We start from the raw sequence: 21,058 nt of genomic DNA on the forward strand, positions 1-21,058 counted from the left end.
GATTATCCTGCTAGTATGAATTGGTCACGTAGCCCACGTGGTTGACACTATAACATGGAACCGTACCCAAGACTGCGATGTGTACAGGTTGAATAGATGATGCTAGAGCCAATCATAAGAGCAAAAGGCAAAGGTGAAGGCGGTGTATTCAACCAAAAACGGTTTCATTAACGGCATGTCATTACCAAAATGTTATGGAGAACTCGATGTTGATGGGGATTTGTATTTGCGAGCGGCATACCTCTTTCACGAGCCCGAAATATATTGCTGAGTTTTTCGAACTACATGAAAAAAGTCAGGAATGTAAGGCTAGACCTCAAGTGAACGAATCATCGTCGCAAAATCATATACAGCCAAGGCAAATCATGAATAATATAGCTTAGTTATAATGACAAAAGATGCTAAGGTTGATTCTACGAAGTCAGTGAAACGATAGCACTGTCAAAGCTGTGATCAAGGGAAAGGATTGAAAAGGCATAACAATGTCTGAGCAATTGACACTGAAGATGTACTTTCAGATTCGAGGCCTCGTCGGCGGAAGAATCAAATTAGTATACACCATTTTACGTAATTCAAAATTAATTACTAAAGGTGAGACCATTCTCATAGTAATGGCATAGCTTATCGTTTTACTGCATCTGTGTTCACTGGGGTCAGTGGCTCGCCAATGCAGCTTCCATCCTCCCCTACTACTGCTAATATATTTTTCATAGCATTCAACTCAAAATTGATCCTCGTATCCAAAGCTCCACCTCCGATATGGGTTGTCAGAGTCACATTCTCCATTTTGGCAAGCTCCTTTGACACCTGAGGCTCGTCATAGTGCACATCTAGCGCAGCTGCAGATACCTTGCCGCTTCTCAGGGCCCTTACCAGAGCCTCTTCATTCACCACACGGCCCCTGGCGGTATTGATGATCCTAGCGCCTTGCTTCATTGCCGCAAGCGCTTCGTCATTAATCAGATCCTGCGTGTGGGCATTCAGAGGGGTGTGCAAGCTGACGCAGTCCGCAGTTGCGAGCAAGCTGTGGAGCGTAGAATGGAAAGTCGCCCCCAAACCATTTTCGATCTCCCCTGGCGCTCTGATCACGTCGTAGTAGTGGATCTCCATCCCAAGGGCTGTCTTTGCCTTGTATGCCAGCTTCTTGCTGATGTTACCAAGACCGATGATGCCCAGTACGTGGCCTCGAGGGTTTGCAGATATCGTAGCAATAAGCTTGTGCGTGGCGTTGAACACCTCCGGGTCGCAAGTCCGCGCAGCAATCTGCGACCTGGTGAAGTTCCGGAAGACAGAGAGGATGAAGTAGAGGGCGGTGTCAGAAACAGCCTCGTCTGAGGCTCCAGCGCCATTTGCGTACCAGATTCGGCGACGGCCCAATGCATCTACATCTGCCCAGTTGAAACCTGCACCGGCAGAAGCAAAGATCCGAACCGAAGGAGGGAGAAGCGATATCAACTCCTCGTCCCATTGTCCCATTTCTCCACCCGTTTGAAAATGTGGTCGAAAGATCGCCGAGAATTCGCCATATTTCTTGTCCTTCAGGGCTTTTATGAATGAGGCCCTGTCAAGATCTTCATTGTGTCTGATGTCGAATCGCTTGAGGAATTCGTTCTCATAGAATTCGTGGTTGTATTTGATCGGGTCACCGATGTGGAGCACGATAGGCTTAGCCATTATCGCAGTATCAAGGGCGCTAGTTTGAAGGTCGACAATATTTCTCAATAAAAATTATATTATGCCTAGTCCGTCTCCGAACTTACAGGCGCAGTTTATCTGCTGGTAGTACAAAATTTGGCTGTCTGCGTAGGTACTTCGGGTCAGTGCCGGGCGAGTGCGGAGTCGGAACAGGCTCGGTGGCGTGCTGCCAATAGCTTCGGGCAGAAAGCCGATCAGACATCAAGCCGGGAATTGGTCCGGCACGGAGGCGATGGGCCCTGATGAGTTGTGAGACTGCCCCATCAACACGATTTACGACTAGGGAAGATTTGAGACGGCCGTAGGTGTTATCTCCGCGTAACCACACATGAATTTGCCAATCCATCAGAAACGTTCTGATTCTATCGAATGAGGTGCGAATTGATGAAGCAGGCAAAGACCCACTCCACTACAATATGGACGCCAAGAACGAAATGCAGATTTCGAGCACTGAATTAGAGAAACACAGCACAAGGCAAGATTGCTGGGTCGCTGTGCATTCCAAGGTCTGGGATCTCACAGATTTCCTGGACGAGCATCCAGGAGGCGCGAAAAGTATGTTACGTTTGCCTACTGATAGACTCGATTTTCCCACCCTACTTTGGAGATTGTCCTGTCTTCAAAGATGAACAAGCGGAGCAACGGCTGACACGCCACTATGTAAAGTTCTTCTCTCGGTTGCTGGAAGAAATGCAACATCTGAGTACGACCAGGTTCATGCACCTGGGATCATAGAGGAAAATCTATCGCCGGACAAATTCAAAGGGTCTTTGCTTGAAGCCACCAGCGATGTGGCCCCTCCAGGAGCTCTCGAAGAGGTTCAGAATTCGCGAGATCGCAACTTACCAGCGGACTCGTCTGTAGATATTCTGCCTGCGCTTCAATCACTTTTGAGCGCAGCAGATATCGAAGGAGTCGCAAGTAAAATGCTTTCTCGAAAAACTTGGGCTTTTTATAGCAGCGCAGCAACTGATCTGGTCACACATCACCAAAACAAGGCATTTTTGAGACGTATCATGATCCAGCCCCGGGTGCTTAGAGATGTCAAGAACACAGATCAGACACGGTCAATTTTGGGCCACAAGACAAGCGCCCCATTTTTTATCAGCCCAGCCGCAATGGCAAGACTGGCACACAAAGACGGCGAACTCGCATTGGCGAAAGCGGCTGGCGAGGAAGGGATTATACAATGTGTGAGTACCTGCAGCACCCGCAACTATACTTCCTTGCTACTCTTCCGAAAATATGGGACTGAGACCTGAATATAAGATATCAAATAATGCATCTTATCCGTTGTCTTCCATTGTTCAAAGTGGCAAACCACAACAACCGTTCTTTTTCCAGCTTTACGTCAATTCTGAGCGCCACAAAACGACAGATCTTCTCCGAAAAGCGCGGAGCCTGGGGATCAAAGCCATTTTTGTGACAGTCGATGCGCCAGTACCGGGCAAGCGGGAGGCGGACGAGCGTCTAGCCACCGAATCTGCAGTTCAATCCGCAGTAAGCGGTGCCACATCAAGCAACGACAAGAAGGGAGCCGGTATAGGGCGTCTGATGGGACAGTATATCGACAAGTCATTAACTTGGTCTGACCTTGCATGGATAAGGGAGGAGTCAGGCCTCCCGATAGTGTTGAAAGGTGTACAAAGTGTCGAAGATGCAAAGCTCGCGGTAGAATATGGCGTTGATGGTATTCTTTTGAGCAACCACGGCGGTCGATCTTTGGATACGTACGTTCCAGCATTCCCAGCCACCATATGCCTTATGGGTTCTTACTTACACATACCATTTAGCTCCCAGCCAGCCATTTTGAACCTTCTCCAATTAAGACTCAAGTGTCCGGAGATCTTCTCCAAGCTTGAAGTTTACGTGGACGGTGGGTTCGAACGAGGCACAGATATACTCAAAGCTATTGCTCTAGGGGCAACAGCCGTTGGCATTGGTCGGCCGTTCCTGTATTCACTAGTGTACGGACAGCAAGGTGCTGAGCATCTCATCCAAAGTAGGTCCAAGTTCTTAAAAGCGGCTGTTTGATGGAGTGCTAAAAATATTCCAGTCTTGAAAGATGAGATCGAAGTCTCAATGAAGCTCTGTGGCCTAACAAGTCTGGACCAAGCAGGCCCGGAGTTCCTAAACACGGCTGACGTGGATCACTTGATTCGGTCAGCTCAGAGGTTCCCTGCTTTGCTAGGACTCCAACATAAAGCACGGCTGTAATGTAGATCATGCAGAACAGACATCCTTGTGGCTTTTCAGCTTGATGTTGGGAGACGTATCATTCATGGGCACCAGAGACCCGGATTTCAATGTCTTGGAAGCTCACCGTAAACGTCAACACCACTCTAGAATATCACATGGTAGTCTGGGTACTAGGCTTGTAGAGTAGTGCCTTGATGACTACAGTCTACAAAACTTGTATCACTGCTCAATTCCATGTTGTAGTGTTGACACAATTCGTGTGCGATTATATCCAAAAGGGTGATGATCAGGTCTAGATATGAAGGTTACCGTGTGACTGTGGTTCTTCCTACATCCCTTCAATATTGCGAGGCCTATAGCCGGCTTCTAAAGATTGTATCTCCTCATCCGTAAGCTTCACTTTCAGGGCATCAATAGCCTCCTTCACTCTCTTCTCGCTGCTCAGGCCAACAATCGGCGAGCATCCTTTGTGCAAAACCCACGCCGTAGCAACCAAAGGCATGGTAACACCTTTCTTCTTCGCCACCGCTTCCACCGCATCCACGATGTCCAGGTTTGCACCTGCGAACCACTTCTGTGTTTTGGAGTCCGTGTTGCTTCTTACTGACTTCTGCGCATCGTCCCCATCCTTACTGACTGGTTTGGCCAACATGCCCCTAGCCAAGGGGCTCCATGGGATAACACCGACGCCAGTGGCGCGGCAGAAAGGAAGCATCTCCCGCTCTTCTTCCCTATAGAGCAGGTTGTAGAAAGGCTGCATGCTGATGAACTCAGTCCAGTCGTGGAGCTTCGCGGTGTACTGCAGGCGGGCAAACTCCCATGTGTACATGCTGGAAGCTCCAATGTAACGAACTTTTCCGCTGGTGACAACCTCATGCAGAGCTCTCATGATCTCTTCGGGTTCTGTCTCACGATCGAGTCTATGGATCTGAAGCACGTCTGCTCAATTAATTAGCGGTGCCATTCTAAATCTACCAAACCACTTCTGTTGAAGGAAATTTGAGCTACGCCAGAAGTCATACGTACCGATATAGTCTGTGCCAAGCCGCTCTAAGCATCGATCAACAGCCTCAAAGACGTGTTTCCGGCTCAAGCCCATTTGATTCACCAAAGGGCCGTCATTAATCGAAGCTGGTCGTGAGTTACCATCCATGACGGGGTTGAATATTTTTGTCATGATGACTACTTTGCTCCTTGGGATGTTGAACTTCTTCAACGCTTTTCCCAGTACGATCTCTGATTTACCGTTGGAGTAGGTATCCGCGGTGTCCTGCGAGGAATTAGCCACTTCGGCAACCAGTATTCATCCGCCTATCAAATCCTGAGATAAATGTTCACGACTTACCCATGTATTGATACCGCCGTCCCAGGCCGCTTTAATGACCTTCAGACTCTGCTCTTCATCCAGCACCCATGGCGATCCTTCCCATTCACTGGAACCAAAGGACATACATCCAAGAATTATCTTGGACACCTTGAGCCCACTTTTGCCAAGTCTGTACTGGGATTTAACAAAATTGCTGCAATCGGATGATTGACAGGACATTACCTTGCGTATTCCATTTCTTGATCCTGTTTAACGAGACGCAAATCGTGTGTTCAGTGCCACATTGACAGGAGTCCGGCGAATTCGCAACTATTCAGGTAGCCAGCCGTATATGAGATACTGCTGAAAGAAGACACAAGACATGAATTGGACTGATTGTATACTTCTAACACATATTTCGGTACGCCGTGATGTAAATCTCGGCCGTTGCATGGCAGTTGCCCCTGCACAGGGTCAACCGGGTGGGGCGTCCGGTTCCGACGCCGTCTCGGCTTTCTCTCCGGCAGACGAGCGCCCAACGTTGATGACTGCCGATCCTTACATACAATGGCTCGGCCTTGCAAGGAGCCTGTCCCTAGCCAGTCTGCAATGATGACTAACGCGAAACGCTAGGTCGTTGTACAGACATGTCATGTGGTAGGTGGGTGAATATGTCAATGGTTGCTTATAATTTTTTCACATATCAGTTTGTGTTAGCCGAAAGACGAGAACTATCCTGCGCTGCTTTTCCAAGTCGTATTCTCGTCAGTTGTTTACAAAACTTCGTCCGAACATTCAACTAGCGCATCAGCACAATGCCGCAAAATGAGGCGATTCTCATTACTGGCGCAGCCGGCTTCATCGGACAAGTTCTAGCAGCAGCGCTGCTCGAATCATCACCGAACATCACCTTGACTTTGACCGATGTCATAGAACCTCCGGTTCCTTCATCGGTTTCGCAACATTTAAACCGTGTCACAGCTACGAGCAGCGACCTGACTCAACCGTCTGCCGTAGCGTCTCTCCTCTCAGGCTCTTTCAAAGCGGTCTACCTCCTACATGGTTTGATGTCCGGTGGAGCAGAAGCCAACTTGGAGCTCGGATGGCGGGTGAATTGGGATAGTCACCGGTAAGATATCTCTGCCTGTTAGCTGGTCCAGTCTCCCAAACACGCAAGACGCTGACTCGCCCCGACAGAGCCATTCTGGACCAACTGCGGATACATCATCCTGGAACTGTGGTGGTATTTCCAAGCTCGCTAGCCGTGTACGGACCAACTGCTTCCGGAGACGTCACAAATGAATCCACAAACCCTCTGCCGCAGTCTTCGTATGGCGCTCAAAAGCTGATGGTGGAAACGTATCTGAACGACTTTTCGAGGCGCGGTCTCCTTGATGGACGTGTTGTCCGACTTCCGACTGTCGTCGTCAGGCCCGGTGCCCCATCTGCAGCAGCCAGCTCTTTCGCCAGTGGCATTATTCGGGAGCCACTGCAAGGCAAGAAGAGTGTCCTCCCCGTTTCACGCGATCTCGAAATGTGGGTCTGCAGCCCCAAGACTGTGGTCGCAAACCTCATCAGGGTCAAAGATGTACCCAAAGAGAAGTTTGGCTTGAGCAGAGTCCTCAACCTTCCCGGAATAACTGTGACTGTTCAACAAATGTTAGATGCTGTGGAGAAGGTAGGAGGAAACCAGGCAGTCGGGTTGATCGAAGAGAGTAGAGATCCAAAAGTTGAAGCTATTGTGGGAAGTTGGCCTGCTAGATTTAACACATCGAGAGCACAAGGCTTGGGCTTGGTGGCGGACCGTACGTTAGTGGAAACTGTGAATGAATATGCCGAGAGCTTGCGGTAATCATGTCTTGTCTGCTTCTTGTCAAAGGTGAGCCGGGGAGTAATGTCAACACGACATTATATTTGACTCCAAAATTGGTCTACCCATCCAGTAATACCCCGGCACATCGAAACACTGAACCTTCCCTAGGACCCGATGTGGTTTAATTACATAGTGTTCATTACAACCTGCTCTAGTGACCGGCATATAGTACACAAGAACAATTTACTGCTTTTAATCCACTTTTATCCACCATGCTATGCCCGAAAAAATCAGAGACTATCAGGACTAAAGTTGTCAGTCATCCCAGACATGTTAGTGCCGTTGCTGAAATACATCAGTTCTGGGGCCCCGAGACTCATGTTGCTATCAAGTAGAAAGTTTGCGTCAAAACTGAAAGCAGACTCGCCAGAGAAGCCAGGGTTCATGAGACTCGCAAAGTCTCCTCCTTCGCTTTCGGCGGTTGCCAATTCGAGACGAGGCTGTGCGCTTGACATAGATGTTCCGGTTGCCCGCAGTGTCTCCACAATCTTGTCCAAGCCATCAGCCATAAGATTTACCAAGTGCCACTTTCCTACTGGTGTCGACCGATAGAACCCCGCGAGTCGTGTGATTGAATCCACGACTTTTTGCCTCTCGATTAATTGGTCGCCATGGATCATGGCAAGTTTAGCAAGAAACATGCAGGCAAAGCCTGACATTGAATGCATATAGGATGGCATCCCTGCGAGTGCCGGCTGAATGTCAGCATCTGCAATCAGGAGGTCAATGATAGCAGTCGCTGCTGCCGCTGCCGAGGAGGCTGGCTCCAAGAAGTATGAGGGGATTGGATTTTTGCGAAGACCCCTGAAGACGTGGGAGTAAAGATGTAATTTGGCGAAATGGAAGTGCAGGAGGACTCCCTTGCGGGGGAAAGTCCCAATTCGTTCGTGGTGCTCTGCCATTGAGTAAGTCAGAGTGCAACTTTCCTTTGGTTTATGAACGATAAACCGGGTTGGACATATACCTATCACTGCTCCAGACCAATGACCAACCCACTGATCGAGTTGGCGAGAGAATTGTGTGATTTGCATCGAGTAGACTTGAGGGACCGGGTCGCCAGTGTCCGGCCCAAATAAGTCACGAATGGCGTGGATGATGTTTACCAATGCCACTTGACTGGCTAGCCGGGTGTCTTCTGACATGGTCTTTGGGGGAGATTGAGCCATAAATGTTTTCCAGCCTTGGATCGCCAAGTCCTCTCGGATAATAGGTTGCCGTCCATATAGTGTTGATAAATGCTGGTCGCAGATGTGAAGCACGTACCATAGTCGCACATAATCCGCCGAGTCCTCGCTGCCTTCCTCTGTCGCTTTTTTGAAATGTCTAATGAGATTGAACTCAGCCGCTCTTCTTATCGCACAGCCTGAGACCTCCCAGCTTATGTCGGAAAGCCAGTACGAAGCAATGCACATTGCCCTCAGATAGTCCGCGTCGATCCGGCGCTCGAACATAGAAGAAGCCAACAGACGCCGGCACTCTTTGTAACATGCTTTGCGTAAGGTGTCAACATAGGTCGCGTGCGAAGGTGTATTGAGGAAGAATTACGTACCTCCGTATATCCTGTCGCTTTCTGGATCATGCAGCGCAGAAACAGTAAAGATGCACACAGTCAGTATCCCGCTGCCATGTCGTAATGTCTCCAATGTTTCATATCGTCCACCAATGCCGTACATGAAGGGATCAAGGTGGTCCTTGTATAGTGTGAAGAGACGCTCGGCATCTTCAACCGATAGAATCCCTCTGGAAACGAGGTCATCTACTTTTGCTGAGGGGTGCCTTGGTGCTTCGTTCTGTTCGAGATGATCTGGAGAACGTAGGGCTCGAAGCTTTGTTAATTGGTATACGGAGTTGATAGGGACCTTTGGAAGCTCGTGTTCGTCTTCCGGGGAAGGCTTTGGGGAACTATCCCGGGATAATCCAAATTCATCAGGAATGCGAGCTTCTGAATGCTCCTCGTAACTCGGAGACAGCAACATCTGTGTGGGGCTTTGAAGCTTTGCTAGTTGAGGAAGTTGTAAGGTCTTCAGGACCTCGTCAAGACTTGCGTGGATGATTTCCAAGTCATGGACCATTGCCAAAGATGATCTATATATCATGAAGCAATGTCAGTGACCAGTCGAGGCGTGGACTGTCATTTGTCCATCCAAATATTGACGATGGTAAAGGTGGTTTTCCGCAGTCCATACCTTGACCTCTCAGTAATGAGAGTTTGAATACTTTTATTCAACACACAACCCTAAAGCGCCGTTCCGTGTGAGATTCAACCACGGGTCCAGAGGTTTTCAATGATCTCTAAAAATTGCACATTAATTACTTACCAGGTTCTTCTCGGCACATCTCTTACATGGAGGCCCGGCATTTTCGTCCATGATACATTTGATCTGCAGAGAGAATATGAGACCCAATTCTAGACTAGAAAGACGTCGATTGGCTGGGTATTACCTTGTGTTTGCGGCAGCTGGCACATGCGCGGATCTTCCGTGAGATCATTGGAACATGCTGAGAGGCCGATCCACCCATGCCACCATTGCTGGCATGTTGTGACGCGGGGACCGCACCTGTTGGCGACGTTGCTGATGCATCGCTGGCCGCCGCAGCAACGTGAAGGGGACGCGTGGGCTGCGACCCATGCCTGCTACTACTACCCTGCAGCACACTGGCGGCATCGAGGTCGGAGCCCGCATTCGCCTCCTCCCAGGAGCGCTTGGTTGGGGCCATTCTTCTGGCGTGCAACGCAGAAAAGTTAACAAACACGGAACAGTTACGACTCGCAAGGGGACAGAAAGAGGGGGAGCATTAACAGCATCTTGTGAGGCACATGTGGGGGCCATGCGGCGAAGATCTCCTCTTTTCTCCTCCACACTACACCCTTAGGTGGACCCCACCGGCTGGGGAACCCTGCCGAGGTTGGAACTAACTTCGAAAACAACCGTCCACCATTCAACGCGAGATACTAATCTCGGTGCTGATTTGACTCGTGAATATCAAAACATCTCGCTGAGCCTAGACCTTTTTTTTTATGTGACATCTTGTTTGATCAAGATGCAGGGAGCGAACGTGGAATTCAGGGGGCATCGTAGGAACCCCTGAATACATCGAAATCGCTTAGGTCCCGGTCCAATAGTTTCCTGCGCAAAGTAAGACGCAATCCGGCACGTATCTACCTCGAGCCTAAAAGACAACAGAACTTGAAGGGATATGCTTTTGGTCTCTACTAATGTCTTATGGGGGCGACGGACTTTCGGTCTATCTGATCTTTCAAAACTACATACTTATGTACCTAGGAAGTGGAGGCTGGGTCATAGGAAGTCACCCCACCCCGTCACTTCATGTGTATGCGAATAACTGCTGTTGAGCTTTTTGTATATTTGTATGTTGAAACTTCCAGGCCAAATGTAAAAGGAGCTTCAAATCACGATGTATATTGATACATTCAGTTATATAAATCCAGACGCTTGGAAAATCATTCAAATAAGTATCACCTTGTGTAATACTACGCTGCCTTGATTCAGACATTATTCCTGGTGGATGACTGTGATATCAGACTTTTTGGCCTCCGGTTGAACCTCCTCCTCATCTCGTCCCTTCTGAAGTATATGCTCTTGCACATCGTGACGAACTTTGTCTTCCTCCGTCGGGTAAGCGTGTCGCCACATTGTCCAGATAGAGTGTTGGAAGAGATCGTCCATAGATTCAATCGAGCGGCCTTTGAACTCTGGCATGCAAAAGAACACGAACACGGCGCCAATGTAAGTCAATACCGCATAAAGGAGGAAGGTTCCCCAGCCGAGATGGGTCATCATGCTTGGAGTGGCCTTGGTGATTCCATAGTCGACAATCCAGTTGATGAAGAAGCAAATTGACATCGAGAAGGAGCGTATCCGTGCAGGGAAAATCTCTGCAGCCACAACATAAGGCGCAACTGACCATCCGAAGGACCTAAGCGCAACCCATATATGGTCAGAGATGTGATCTTGCCCAGCGTAGAGGACGTAACTTACCATCCGAAAGCATATATGTACACCCAAATTATACCGACAATGCCTCCAGCTGGGGTGCCGCCGGTAGAGTCAGGTTTCGCAAACCTGACATAGAGGGCAATGTACAGCATAGCCGTCGCTTGAAGCACTGCGCCAACCTTGAAATTCTGATCAGGTTCGAGTCCGTACTGAACAATGATGGGAGCACTCACCAGAAGTGGTCGCCTTCTCCCAACGCGATCCACGATGTAGGCAACATAGATCACAGTAGTTGCTAGCTTCACAAGGCCATATACGCCAGTAGTCAACAAAGACAGGGAGCCTGACTGTACCCCGATCATTTCGAAAATCTCCGGCGCAAAGTAGTTGAGGCTGTCCGTACCAGTGAATTTGTGGAAAAGGAACAGGAACGTCGCAAGGAAGAAACGACGGGAATTGCTCGGTATCGTGGCGATGTCTTTGATGACGACAAGGTAGTTCGACCCTGAACAATGTCAGCAATTAAGAAAATTCTCCTGTCATTCAATAGCTGTTGTAAAAGCATTCCAACTTTACCTTTCGTGAGTTCTTGCTCGGAATCGACCTGGGCACAAACTTCCATATATTCTTGAGCCACGTACGGGTGCTCAGAGGGGAGGCCTCGTAGCTTGCAAAGATTTTCGAGGCCTTTCTCCCTCTTGCCCTTCGCGATCAGAGCCCGAGGTGTGTCAATGACAACTGGGCTGCGTTAGTTACTGGACACTAAAACACGGAAAGTCGACTTTGTGACTTACACCACAACATCAGAAACATGCAACCTCCTGGTATGATTTGGATTCCCAGGGCAAGCTTCCACTGCAAATTGCTCGAAGTAGGCCACAGCGATACACCATAATTTGTCCAGAATGCCAAGCTGCAGAGACGATTCAATTAATGCTGATCTTGTGTGGGGCATATTTAGTGACAGAACTCACCTCAGGGCCAGTATGATGCACAAATTGTACGACGTTGTCAGAGAGCCACGGATCGACTTTGGAGAGTTCTCGCCGAGGTATTGCGGTGCCAACATGCTAGTCCCCCCGATGGCCAGGCCGGCAATAAAGCGGCCGGCATAGAACACACCTAGGTGGGCGATTTCTTGCATCGTTGCACCGATGAGAAACAAGGCTGAAAAGACAATCATTGATTTCTTGCGCCCGAGGAAATCAGCGAAGGGTGCCGCTATCAGCGCGCCTGCTGAGCCGCCTGCAGCCACTATACTGTGTTGTGAGATTACATTCGTATTTGTGTGTGTGGACAGGGGAAGGGGATTGCAAACGAACGCATGGCGGCAATGTCTCCGGCTGCAAGCAGAAACCTCGTCAGTAATTCGCATCTTAAAGAGTCCTCCATGCTTGCTTGGGTAGCTTGTGGCACGCACATACCTCTTTGGTCAGCTTCGTTCTCAGAGAGGACATCTAAGCCAAAGGCTTTCTTGAAACTTGGGAGAGTCAGGACACCCCCGATGTTGCCCTGATCAAAGCCATAAGAGCACCCAGCAAAAGCAACTGTTGTTGCTAGGTAGAAGAGTCTCCGGTTGAAGATTTCTTGAGGGTCGGACTTCCATTCTGGAGAGGCCCATATCGACGTGCCGCCACCCATTCCGTCGGTTAAACGATGTTCTACCTCGTCAGAAGAGGACAAGGTGGATGGAAAGAGAAAGATTGATTGCTTCGAGTCAAAGCTCGGTCTCGATGAATGGCTGGAGGCTGACTTGATCCTTAGACCATCGTCGCAGATGAGGGAAGTTAAGGATATAGGTGGAAGCAAAGCTCGCAGGCTTGCGAACTGACCTTAACTAGATGAAGAGGAGCACGGGAACTTGTGCGACTACGCGATTAAAGGAGGCTCATGCTTAATACAATAACTCTGAGTCGTTGACCTGAGTCCAGCCCCGGCTTTGCTCCACTTCCCCAGATCAACCCCGGATATGCCAAGATCTGGGGTGAACAGTGAATGCGGGGAGCGGCATTGAACGTGATTTAGCTCCACAGAGATGACTCGGAGAGAATCCCGTGTCCTAAAAAGCACGCGAACGCGGAGAGCTGTTCTGCTAGGCTAGGCTAGGAATTAGCAACCGCTTCAAAAGCCTCCCAGCCTTTCCGGGAAGTCTGCGCCGTGAAGATAGATATCCCGGCCATTCGCTGATGACAAAGTTGATAAGCCAAGCAAATCAGCCTCTTCTCAGGTGACTCAAGATCTAGGCTCCCTACTTCAGCATTGCTGTCAGACTCTAGCGCAACCAAAGGCAATGTCGACCATTACCAATACCGTCACCTCGACGGATACACACACCAAGAGCCGTGCGCTGACTCGGGTTGACGACCTACCAGCCTCAACGGTCCAATGCCACGCGTCCAACCTTCTCGAACTTCCAGACGGAACACTCCTCTGCGTCTGGTTTGGTGGAACGCAAGAGGGTACACATGACATCTCGATCTATCTCTCTCGGCTCGAGCCCGGCTCTACTGCATCCTGGTCAGCACCAGTGCGGGTATCTGCAGACAAGGAGCGCAGCGAGCAGAACCCTGTCTTGTTCCGAGACCCTGCTACCGGCACCATCTGGCTCTTCCACACCGCGCAACCCCTTGGCAACCAGGACGAGGCGGTGGTGATCGCTCGTACGTCCAGCGACGACGCACGCACGTGGTCTGCACCCTTTGAGCCGTTCCCGGGCAGGAAAGGCGTCTTCGTTCGACAGCCTCTGGTAGTACTCCCAGGAGGAACGTGGGTGCTACCTATTTGGTATTGCCGTACACCGCCTGGCTTCAGGTGGGTCGGTAATGACGACGTGTCTGCGATATTGTACACGCACGATGGGGGTCGAACTTGGCTCGAAAAGGAGGTCCCTGACTCTGTGGGACGCGTGCACATGAATATCATACGGATACCGAGTACAGGGTCCTATGTGGCATTCTTCAGGAGTCGGTGGGCTGATGAAGTTTATCGGTCCGTTTCAGAAGACGGGCTTGAATGGAGTGCCCTTGAGAAGACTCCACTGCCAAATCCAAACTCAGGAATTGGTGCGGCGGCTTTGCCCAGTGGTGACATCGTGATGATATTCAACGACTCGAAAGCCAATCCAGAGATGCAAAGAAGGGAGGGGCTCTACGACGACATTACACCTGCAGAAGATACAAGGAGCAATCAACCGGGCATGGGGAGCAAAGTGGCCATATGGGGCACGCCGCGAAAGTTACTGTCGGTTGCGTTGTCTAAGGATCATGGTAAAACTTGGAAATGGAGAGTTTTGGAGGACGGCGATGGTTTCTGCATGACAAACAACTCCAAGGAGCGCACGAACAGGGAATTAAGTTATCCCAGTATTTTAGTGGATGGGAAGGGACAGAATGGGGTGCATGTGGCTTACACCTACCATCGGAGGAACATCAAGTATGTTTACATTCGAGATGCTGAGGAATTTGTTAGTAATGCGTAGACTCATCCGAGCAATCAATATCAATGACAATGATGGGCCCTGCTTACCTGTGTGTTGCATTGAAACATAGGGACATTCTACGGTCTGAGTGCTTCACGGAGATGCCAAATTTCGTGCCGTCTTCGAAACTGGGGAGAGTCTGTTGCTGAAGTTCCATTGTTTCATGAGACAATCGAAATCTCAGCATTTGTCCATTGGAGATGCGGAAACATGGGCAGCACATTTGTAAGGGTCATGACTTTGCTATCTTCCACATGCTTTCGACTTCTCTAGCCATGAAAATTGCCAAGTTTGTTATATTCGATAATATTATCACCTACTGCTCAAGCAGGTATTTAATTAGGGACCTGCCGGCCAGGCAAAGACTTCTCCATCTCCTCCAAGACCGATAAAGTCTCTGTTGTCCATTTCTTAAGGTCTGGCTTCAGTTCCAGATACGGCTTTCGCATCTTGAACTGCTGCTCATTTTCTATGCCCAACTGCTTGCCAAGGTACCACCAGGCACCGTACTTAGTGCATGCCAAGGACTTCTTGCAGGCCCACTCCGCATTGGCAACCAGGTCTTGTAACTCCCTAGCCTTGTCCAGCTGTCCAGCTGCCCAGTAGTCATATATTCTTGACGTGGATTTGGGAAAGATGTTGCCCATGCCGGTAACACAACCATTGCCGCCTGTATGCAGCGTTGGCAGCAGATAGTCGCTGCTACCGCCGTAAACGCCAAAGTGAGGAGGCTCAAACTTGGATGTTAGCCGCGTGAGCTTTCCCACGTTTCCACAGGTGAGCTTTGTGGCCACGATGTTAGGGTGGGAGGCCAGCGCGGCTAATTGGTCCGAGTCCAGATCGATACCCGATGTCACCCCAGGAAACTAGAAGATCATTAGAGTCTATTTTCCTTCATAAGGCATAGGTTTCAATCTAAGGAAAGTCTCACATTGTAAATTACGACAGGTATAGGGCTAGCATCCGCCACATCACGGTAGTACGCAACGAGTGCTTCCGTTGGCAAGGCCTTGGCCCAGTAGCTCGGGGGGAGCAGAAGGCCCCAGCCTGCTCCTGCTTCGCCTGCTTCTTTGGCAAGCTGGATCGTCTCCACTGTGCTCTGCGCTGAGATGCCTGCGACGATAGGATAATCGGGCAGACCCATGTCGGTCACCATTTTCCGTGCGTTGCGGAGGATTTGTTGCCGCTCCGGGCCCGAGAGAAGGGCCAGCTCACCGTTTGTGCCGAGGTAGACGAGGCCATGCATGCCGCTGTTGACTAGATGCTGGCCATGGGCATACATAGCCTGCAAATCCACGGGCTGATCAGCAGCATCGCTGTAGATAGTGATGACTGGCGTATAAACACCTGGTGGGAGTGGCTTTGCTTTTGCTGATGATGTTTTCAAACCCATGATGACTGATATAAGACACAAAATTAAAGCAAGGTCGGTGACTGTGGGGATTCTCTTGCGAAAACTAGGCACGGCGGTTAGAAGTGTCACTTTGAGGAGACTCTAATGTTTTTTTCCGCAAATGATTGTTTGTTCACTCGGTCTGTCCAAGAATCATTTTGACTTGTAGATACATTTTACCCCTCCATGGAGCTCCGAGACCAACGGCGGGTCTGGTGCTGTAGATCGATCCGGGACCGGGGCGGGATGCTCTGCTCGGCATTCTTCCCGAGACCCCAGTTATCCACACCTATGCCGGCGGAGGGGTTACTAAGCACGTGCCCAACTCGTCGGAATGGAAATATTGGTAACAATGGATAGCTCGTTGTCATTGATTTGTCCTCACAACCTCATACTGAGCAGCTCCCTTCGGTCCTCCTTGACGATGTAGCTGGCAAGAGTAGTATTTGTCTCCCTGATACTTCGGGCGGCGGCAGAACTCAGGCCAATAGTATCAGCAAGAGTGGGCCGAACAGGAATGTATATCTTCCGCAAACCCACCTCTCGAAGGCAATGCGTCATCCTACACCCCCGTATCTAACAACGGCGGTCGTCAAGCACGTACTGATGCGTCGAGATGGTGTCGCTGATGAATAGACACCTATTGCACTTGATACGAGCTCCGAAGAGACATTGTGCCTTGCCACTGAGGTAACATCAAGCTGCACCGTGTCTATGCATTGAGTGATAGTTTTGCTGTGGCTTTTATACACGACGTGCTGCTAATTACTGTGTGTGGAGACTATCTTAGGGGCATTCGTGATATGGTGGCAGCTGTGATCTGTGTGGTATTGCTGGTAGTCGTTGATTGTGACAGTCTGTCAGTTGTTGATGAGCTTTCTCTTCAAATCGTCGATATTCTTCGCTGTGCTTTCCTCGTGCTGTCGGAACAGCGCCATTGCCGGCATCTTGCTTTAATTTCAGGCGAAATTCGCGTCTGGGCTACCATTCCCCCATCCTAGCATGAGCAACTGCAACCTGGCCGGCCCGCATTGCATTTGAGCGAGGTGCTTACCCGGGTTTTGAAAAATGGTTGAGATTTCCCCGTGATTTCAAGTATTTCTCAGGTCATGGTCTTCGAATTGCTTGTCTTGAGACGTAACTTCTCATGTGGTGGCTTTGGACTGTCTTTCCGCAACCAAGCTAGTGGCCTCCGATTTTGTTGGGAGTTACCACACTATCAACCTGCGCCACAGTCCACACAATGAAATCCTCCACCTCGATTTGGGCAGAGACGTTACAAACGACCACATGTCGAGATATGGCCCCGCTGATTGTCCTCCTCACAAGGTGAGCAGCTTCCTGCCTTGAGTGAAGCTGTAATTAGGGTGGTCCAATGAGACTGCGATGGTACTAGGCGAGGAAACTGGTGCGTAAGTGTCTGACCGATCCTCAGCTTGGACTCAGAGCTCCAACTCTACACTCAGAGTGATGTTACATGCCATCCTGTCCATGAATTTCAAGTTGGAATTCCTGGCCTGTTGTCCACACAGGCACACTGTCCTGCTTTTGTGCCAAAAAGCCACAGCTTAGACACAGCAGCTTTGATTTGCTTCATCTTGCTCAGTCGCCCCATTAGGTAGTCAATCGCGGATCGATCGGATCGTTGTGTGGTTGCGAGAACGCAACGCAGTTGGCTGCGCACACATAGTCGAGCTCGAGGAGTCTTCGGTCGGATATGATCGGGATCATGTGTGGCGTCTTGTTAATATGGGCTTGGATAACAAGCGAAATATAACGAGAAAAGGTGGTAGTCGCTCCCTCCCCGAAGCTCTGGCCCGTCTCCTAATAAGCTGATTCAGAACGTAACAGCACCAGAGCGGTTGACTGTGGAACGTGTCCGCAGTAGTCATGGGCTGGAGACCTACTGTACGAGGCCGAGTATGGGGCGGTTAGGCTGATTCATGGCAAGCCTCGATGAGTCGACTAAATGGTATCCGCCTGAGCCTGTATTTAGTCTACTTTGAGCCAAAGCAATTTCCAGGCCACCTTTCGGACGGAGACCCTGCCGTGAATCAAGCTGATTGCTGGGTAGGTCTAACTCCATCGGTCAGAGTGGGCCCTGAGCAACTTTGAAATTGTGTCAAGTCATCAAAGTTGCGGCCCTCCGTTCGGATTATTTGGTGAGTAACAAAGGAAACGAGAGGCGAACTGAGCCAAAAACATGTTGTTGGTGCCAGCAGGTTGAGAGATGGTGTCGATGTCGGAACGTATGGAAAGAAGTGGGCTCGGAATGCGATTGCAAATTTCGGCCGTGTCACAGACGGCAAGAAGAGTCGGTGAGACAATCTCAGACGTAGTTGACTTTGTCTGTTCAATGTGAGTATTGTGGAAGGAAGAGGCTGTATTAGCAAGAAATCATACCATAGTTATTCTTCTTGTTGTTCAGGGACTACTGTTGTTTCCGAATGTGGCTTGTGAATGCGGTAGCCATGCTTAGCCCTGAGCAGCCCGTTGACTTTGTTGAGACCTAGATCAGGCTTCGACTTAAGTTGACAGCGTCGTAGAACTCCGTAGTCGTTGCGATGTAAAGCTTGTTGGAGCCCGCGATCATGTGAGATTGAGATTTGAAAATAGGCAGAGAGGAGTAGAACAAATGAATTGGCTTTGAAGGGTGCCAGGTACAATCTGGGTCAGAGAAGTGGTCTCCACGAAGAGCAGACCGAGACGAACTTGAGGTTGCTGTGGGCGTAGAAAGGCAGGAGTCAGAGACAGAGGCAGAGACAGTAGAGATTTGATAAATTTGACGAGGCGCGTCCCTGTAAAAAGAGAATCTGTTTTCGCCCTAGTAAATCGGGGGTTACCATTGGGCCGAGGCCAGCTGCGTCCTCAATGCTGCCGGCGATACAGGCAGTTCGCACGTGCTATTTGTGGGGATTCAGGCACGATATGCTGACATGGGAGCCAGAAGCTTCCAAACTTCTATCTATGACAAAGCGAGCACCAAGAGAGATCTACCTGTAGCCCCTGAGTCAAAGCCGGAAGACATCAAATCGCGGCTGTGCAATCATTTCTCGCCAATCGGCCTCTTCATTATGGGCATCAGGATCAGCCCGAGCACTCCAGAGTGAGGTAATGAGGTCTTCCAGGACCACTAGATTCCTGAAGCCCAGTTTCCGCTGACTTTGAAACCAGGCTCGCATCCGTCCCTGAGAATTGGGGGTGTTGCACTCGGCGCCGAGCACCAGGGCAGGCCACAACATCATACAGCCCAGCTTCCCTTTGCCAACAAGCTCGATTGATTCCAGTTCCTGCACGCCAAGTTCCACTAGGTCTTGCACTGCAGCCACTGGAGAGCCCCGAATACTTCTCTGAAAGAATATCAATCCCGCATAATAGAAAGCCGTAGATGTATGATGAACAACGGCGGCGTGGAGCTTGGACGCGTCTGCGATTAATAATTGAGGCGGTAGACCTGGGAACTGGAGATAAAGCTGCAACTCAAAAGCGTCGAGTTCCTTCTCGGAGGCCGGTTTGCCGCTGGAGGAAGCAGTGGCCAGCTGATTAATACGAGCATGGGCTTGTAGCGTGGCCTTCGAGACACCATAGTACGGAAAGGTGAACTCAAGGCCACTTGCAGATCCACCGTCGTCGTTCAAGAAAGACTTGAGATTATCAGAGACGGGAAAGTCACAGAGTATAGCCATCTTCACCATGTGCTGTCTAAAGGCGGACAGTGCGGTCTCATCCACACCACGGGCTTGTAGTTTAGAGAGATAGGCCAGACCGCCAGACACGTGGGTGCGCCATCGTTGGGTCGTGCCGGAGACAGCCTCGACGGCAATACAGGCCATTATGGCCATCGCAAAAGACTGGTCTTGATGCTCGTCGGCTCGTGTCAAATTGTTCCGCAGATGGTGAATGGCCTCGCTGTCATGGAACAAAGCCAGAACATGATCTTGTTCCGTAGTTCTCCCACTGAGCTCGAACAGGTTATAAGCAGCCGCCGAGCAGATGGCATGAAATATAGCGACATCGGCATTAGAATCTTCCGCCTTGGAAACGAGGCCTTTCAGTGCCATGGGAAGCATCATAGTGCGGCAAGGGTTGTGCGGCTCGTCCAAGAGTACAATCTTCCTGCTGGTGAAAGTGACCCAGTGATGTATGAGCCGCTTCTGCTTAGACGGCATGGACATAGCATCTAGATGACGCGGCGGAGCCTGTATAAGGTCCTGACGAAGCCTATCCTGGGCAATGACTGCAGCTTCTCGATCCAACCCTTCGCGACTCCCATAGTCCGAGTGAAGTGGTGAGGCTGGTTGAGCTGCTGAGACAGTATCTATGAAAGAAATGCGGGTTGGTACCCTAGATGGAACAGGGGTGGGTTGGGCCGTGACTGAGCCCTCCCAAAAGTTCCCAAAAGACGGGATCCTGGCGTCATCTGCTGCTACTGCAGCAGCCGAACCTGTAGTGTCGGTGAGATTGGTGACGGAAAGAGCGCCGGGGGTATCTGCCGGCGTTGAGCCATATTCTGGCAATTGGAGACGATCTCGGTCAGATGCCGTACCGAGATGACGAGTATCCGATTCCGAGATTCCTAGTCTGGAGGGGCCGACCGAGAAGACCGAAAACCCCCCTTTCTCAAGTCCAGATGACTTCCGAGGAAACTCCTTAGGGGACCATTCATCAATTTGCGTCAACGCGAAATCGAGCTCCGGAGAGTCTAGACGGAGGATAGCGGGCGCCACTCCAAAGGGCGTCAAGGAGCGTCTCGATGCTCTGCGATCCCGGGGCAGGTCATCGGCGGATTCTTGATCGTCGACGTCTGCAAGAGGGTTGTATGGCACCCATGTCAGCCTCATGCCGTAACCCTCACATTGGAGGCCCATCTGACGACAGCGCAGACATGACGGAGTCTCCCTGCAGGGCGTGTAAGTCAAAAACGTCTTGTTTGGTGTTTGTGTTCTGTAAGGCGCCCGATGTTGAAGGCTTCACGGGTATTCGCTCACTTACTCATCGCACTTGACTCGACGAGATCGACAAGTCCAACACCCAGTGAAGCATTTCGTGCGTCGTTTCTTGGGTGGTGGCATGGTACAGGACAATTCCCGATAGCCTTGCAGGAGGGCGGGCGTTGGCGTGAATATGGTTTGATGAGAGAGAAGGTTGCTCAGCG

The 21,058-nt window shown here is 50.3% G+C and overlaps 9 protein-coding genes across 9 annotated transcripts; 3 read left to right on the forward strand and 6 right to left on the reverse strand.

Annotated features, from left to right (window-relative positions):
- Positions 1-621: 621 nt before the first annotated feature.
- Positions 622-1,674, reverse strand: J7T55_012211 (uncharacterized protein; the record flags this gene model as incomplete). Its single annotated transcript, XM_053137074.1, has 1 exon — positions 622-1,674. The coding sequence occupies one exon, from the start codon at positions 1,672-1,674 to the stop codon at positions 622-624; it is 1,053 nt and encodes a 350-aa protein (XP_053000012.1).
- A 437-nt stretch (positions 1,675-2,111) lies between these two features.
- Positions 2,112-3,912, forward strand: J7T55_012212 (cytochrome b2; the record flags this gene model as incomplete). The annotated part of the gene is made up of 5 exons (XM_053137075.1): positions 2,112-2,250; positions 2,362-2,888; positions 3,040-3,425; positions 3,489-3,697; positions 3,752-3,912. 5 exons carry the CDS (start codon positions 2,112-2,114, stop codon positions 3,910-3,912), a joined length of 1,422 nt encoding a protein of 473 aa, XP_053000013.1.
- A 310-nt stretch (positions 3,913-4,222) lies between these two features.
- On the reverse strand, positions 4,223-5,457 carry J7T55_012213 (ryl-alcohol dehydrogenase; the record flags this gene model as incomplete). Its single annotated transcript, XM_053137076.1, has 4 exons — positions 4,223-4,833; positions 4,921-5,164; positions 5,240-5,327; positions 5,444-5,457. The coding sequence occupies 4 exons, from the start codon at positions 5,455-5,457 to the stop codon at positions 4,223-4,225; spliced, it is 957 nt and encodes a 318-aa protein (XP_053000014.1).
- Positions 5,458-6,015: 558 nt separating this feature from the next.
- Positions 6,016-7,052, forward strand: J7T55_012214 (nad-dependent epimerase dehydratase protein; the record flags this gene model as incomplete). The annotated part of the gene is made up of 2 exons (XM_053137078.1): positions 6,016-6,329; positions 6,398-7,052. 2 exons carry the CDS (start codon positions 6,016-6,018, stop codon positions 7,050-7,052), a joined length of 969 nt encoding a protein of 322 aa, XP_053000015.1.
- Positions 7,053-7,303: 251 nt separating this feature from the next.
- Positions 7,304-9,791, reverse strand: J7T55_012215 (uncharacterized protein; the record flags this gene model as incomplete). Its single annotated transcript, XM_053137079.1, has 6 exons — positions 7,304-7,968; positions 8,038-8,550; positions 8,623-9,158; positions 9,260-9,309; positions 9,392-9,454; positions 9,516-9,791. 6 exons carry the CDS (start codon positions 9,789-9,791, stop codon positions 7,304-7,306), a joined length of 2,103 nt encoding a protein of 700 aa, XP_053000016.1.
- A 797-nt stretch (positions 9,792-10,588) lies between these two features.
- Positions 10,589-12,673, reverse strand: J7T55_012216 (quinate permease; the record flags this gene model as incomplete). The annotated part of the gene is made up of 6 exons (XM_053137080.1): positions 10,589-11,012; positions 11,075-11,537; positions 11,609-11,770; positions 11,827-11,945; positions 12,007-12,286; positions 12,457-12,673. The coding sequence occupies 6 exons, from the start codon at positions 12,671-12,673 to the stop codon at positions 10,589-10,591; spliced, it is 1,665 nt and encodes a 554-aa protein (XP_053000017.1).
- Positions 12,674-13,322: 649 nt separating this feature from the next.
- Positions 13,323-14,510, forward strand: J7T55_012217 (glycosyl hydrolase; the record flags this gene model as incomplete). Its single annotated transcript, XM_053137081.1, has 1 exon — positions 13,323-14,510. The coding sequence occupies one exon, from the start codon at positions 13,323-13,325 to the stop codon at positions 14,508-14,510; it is 1,188 nt and encodes a 395-aa protein (XP_053000018.1).
- Positions 14,511-14,845: 335 nt separating this feature from the next.
- Positions 14,846-15,903, reverse strand: J7T55_012218 (dihydrodipicolinate synthase; the record flags this gene model as incomplete). Its single annotated transcript, XM_053137082.1, has 2 exons — positions 14,846-15,376; positions 15,442-15,903. The coding sequence occupies 2 exons, from the start codon at positions 15,901-15,903 to the stop codon at positions 14,846-14,848; spliced, it is 993 nt and encodes a 330-aa protein (XP_053000019.1).
- A 3,011-nt stretch (positions 15,904-18,914) lies between these two features.
- Positions 18,915-20,771, reverse strand: J7T55_012219 (uncharacterized protein; the record flags this gene model as incomplete). Its single annotated transcript, XM_053137083.1, has 1 exon — positions 18,915-20,771. One exon carries the CDS (start codon positions 20,769-20,771, stop codon positions 18,915-18,917), a length of 1,857 nt encoding a protein of 618 aa, XP_053000020.1.
- Positions 20,772-21,058: the final 287 nt, after the last annotated feature.

The sequence above is a fragment of the Diaporthe amygdali genome (assembly GCF_026229845.1).
Source record: "Diaporthe amygdali strain CAA958 chromosome Unknown NODE_2_length_3802984_cov_64_841326, whole genome shotgun sequence".
In the NCBI taxonomy this organism is placed as follows: domain Eukaryota; kingdom Fungi; phylum Ascomycota; class Sordariomycetes; order Diaporthales; family Diaporthaceae; genus Diaporthe; species Diaporthe amygdali.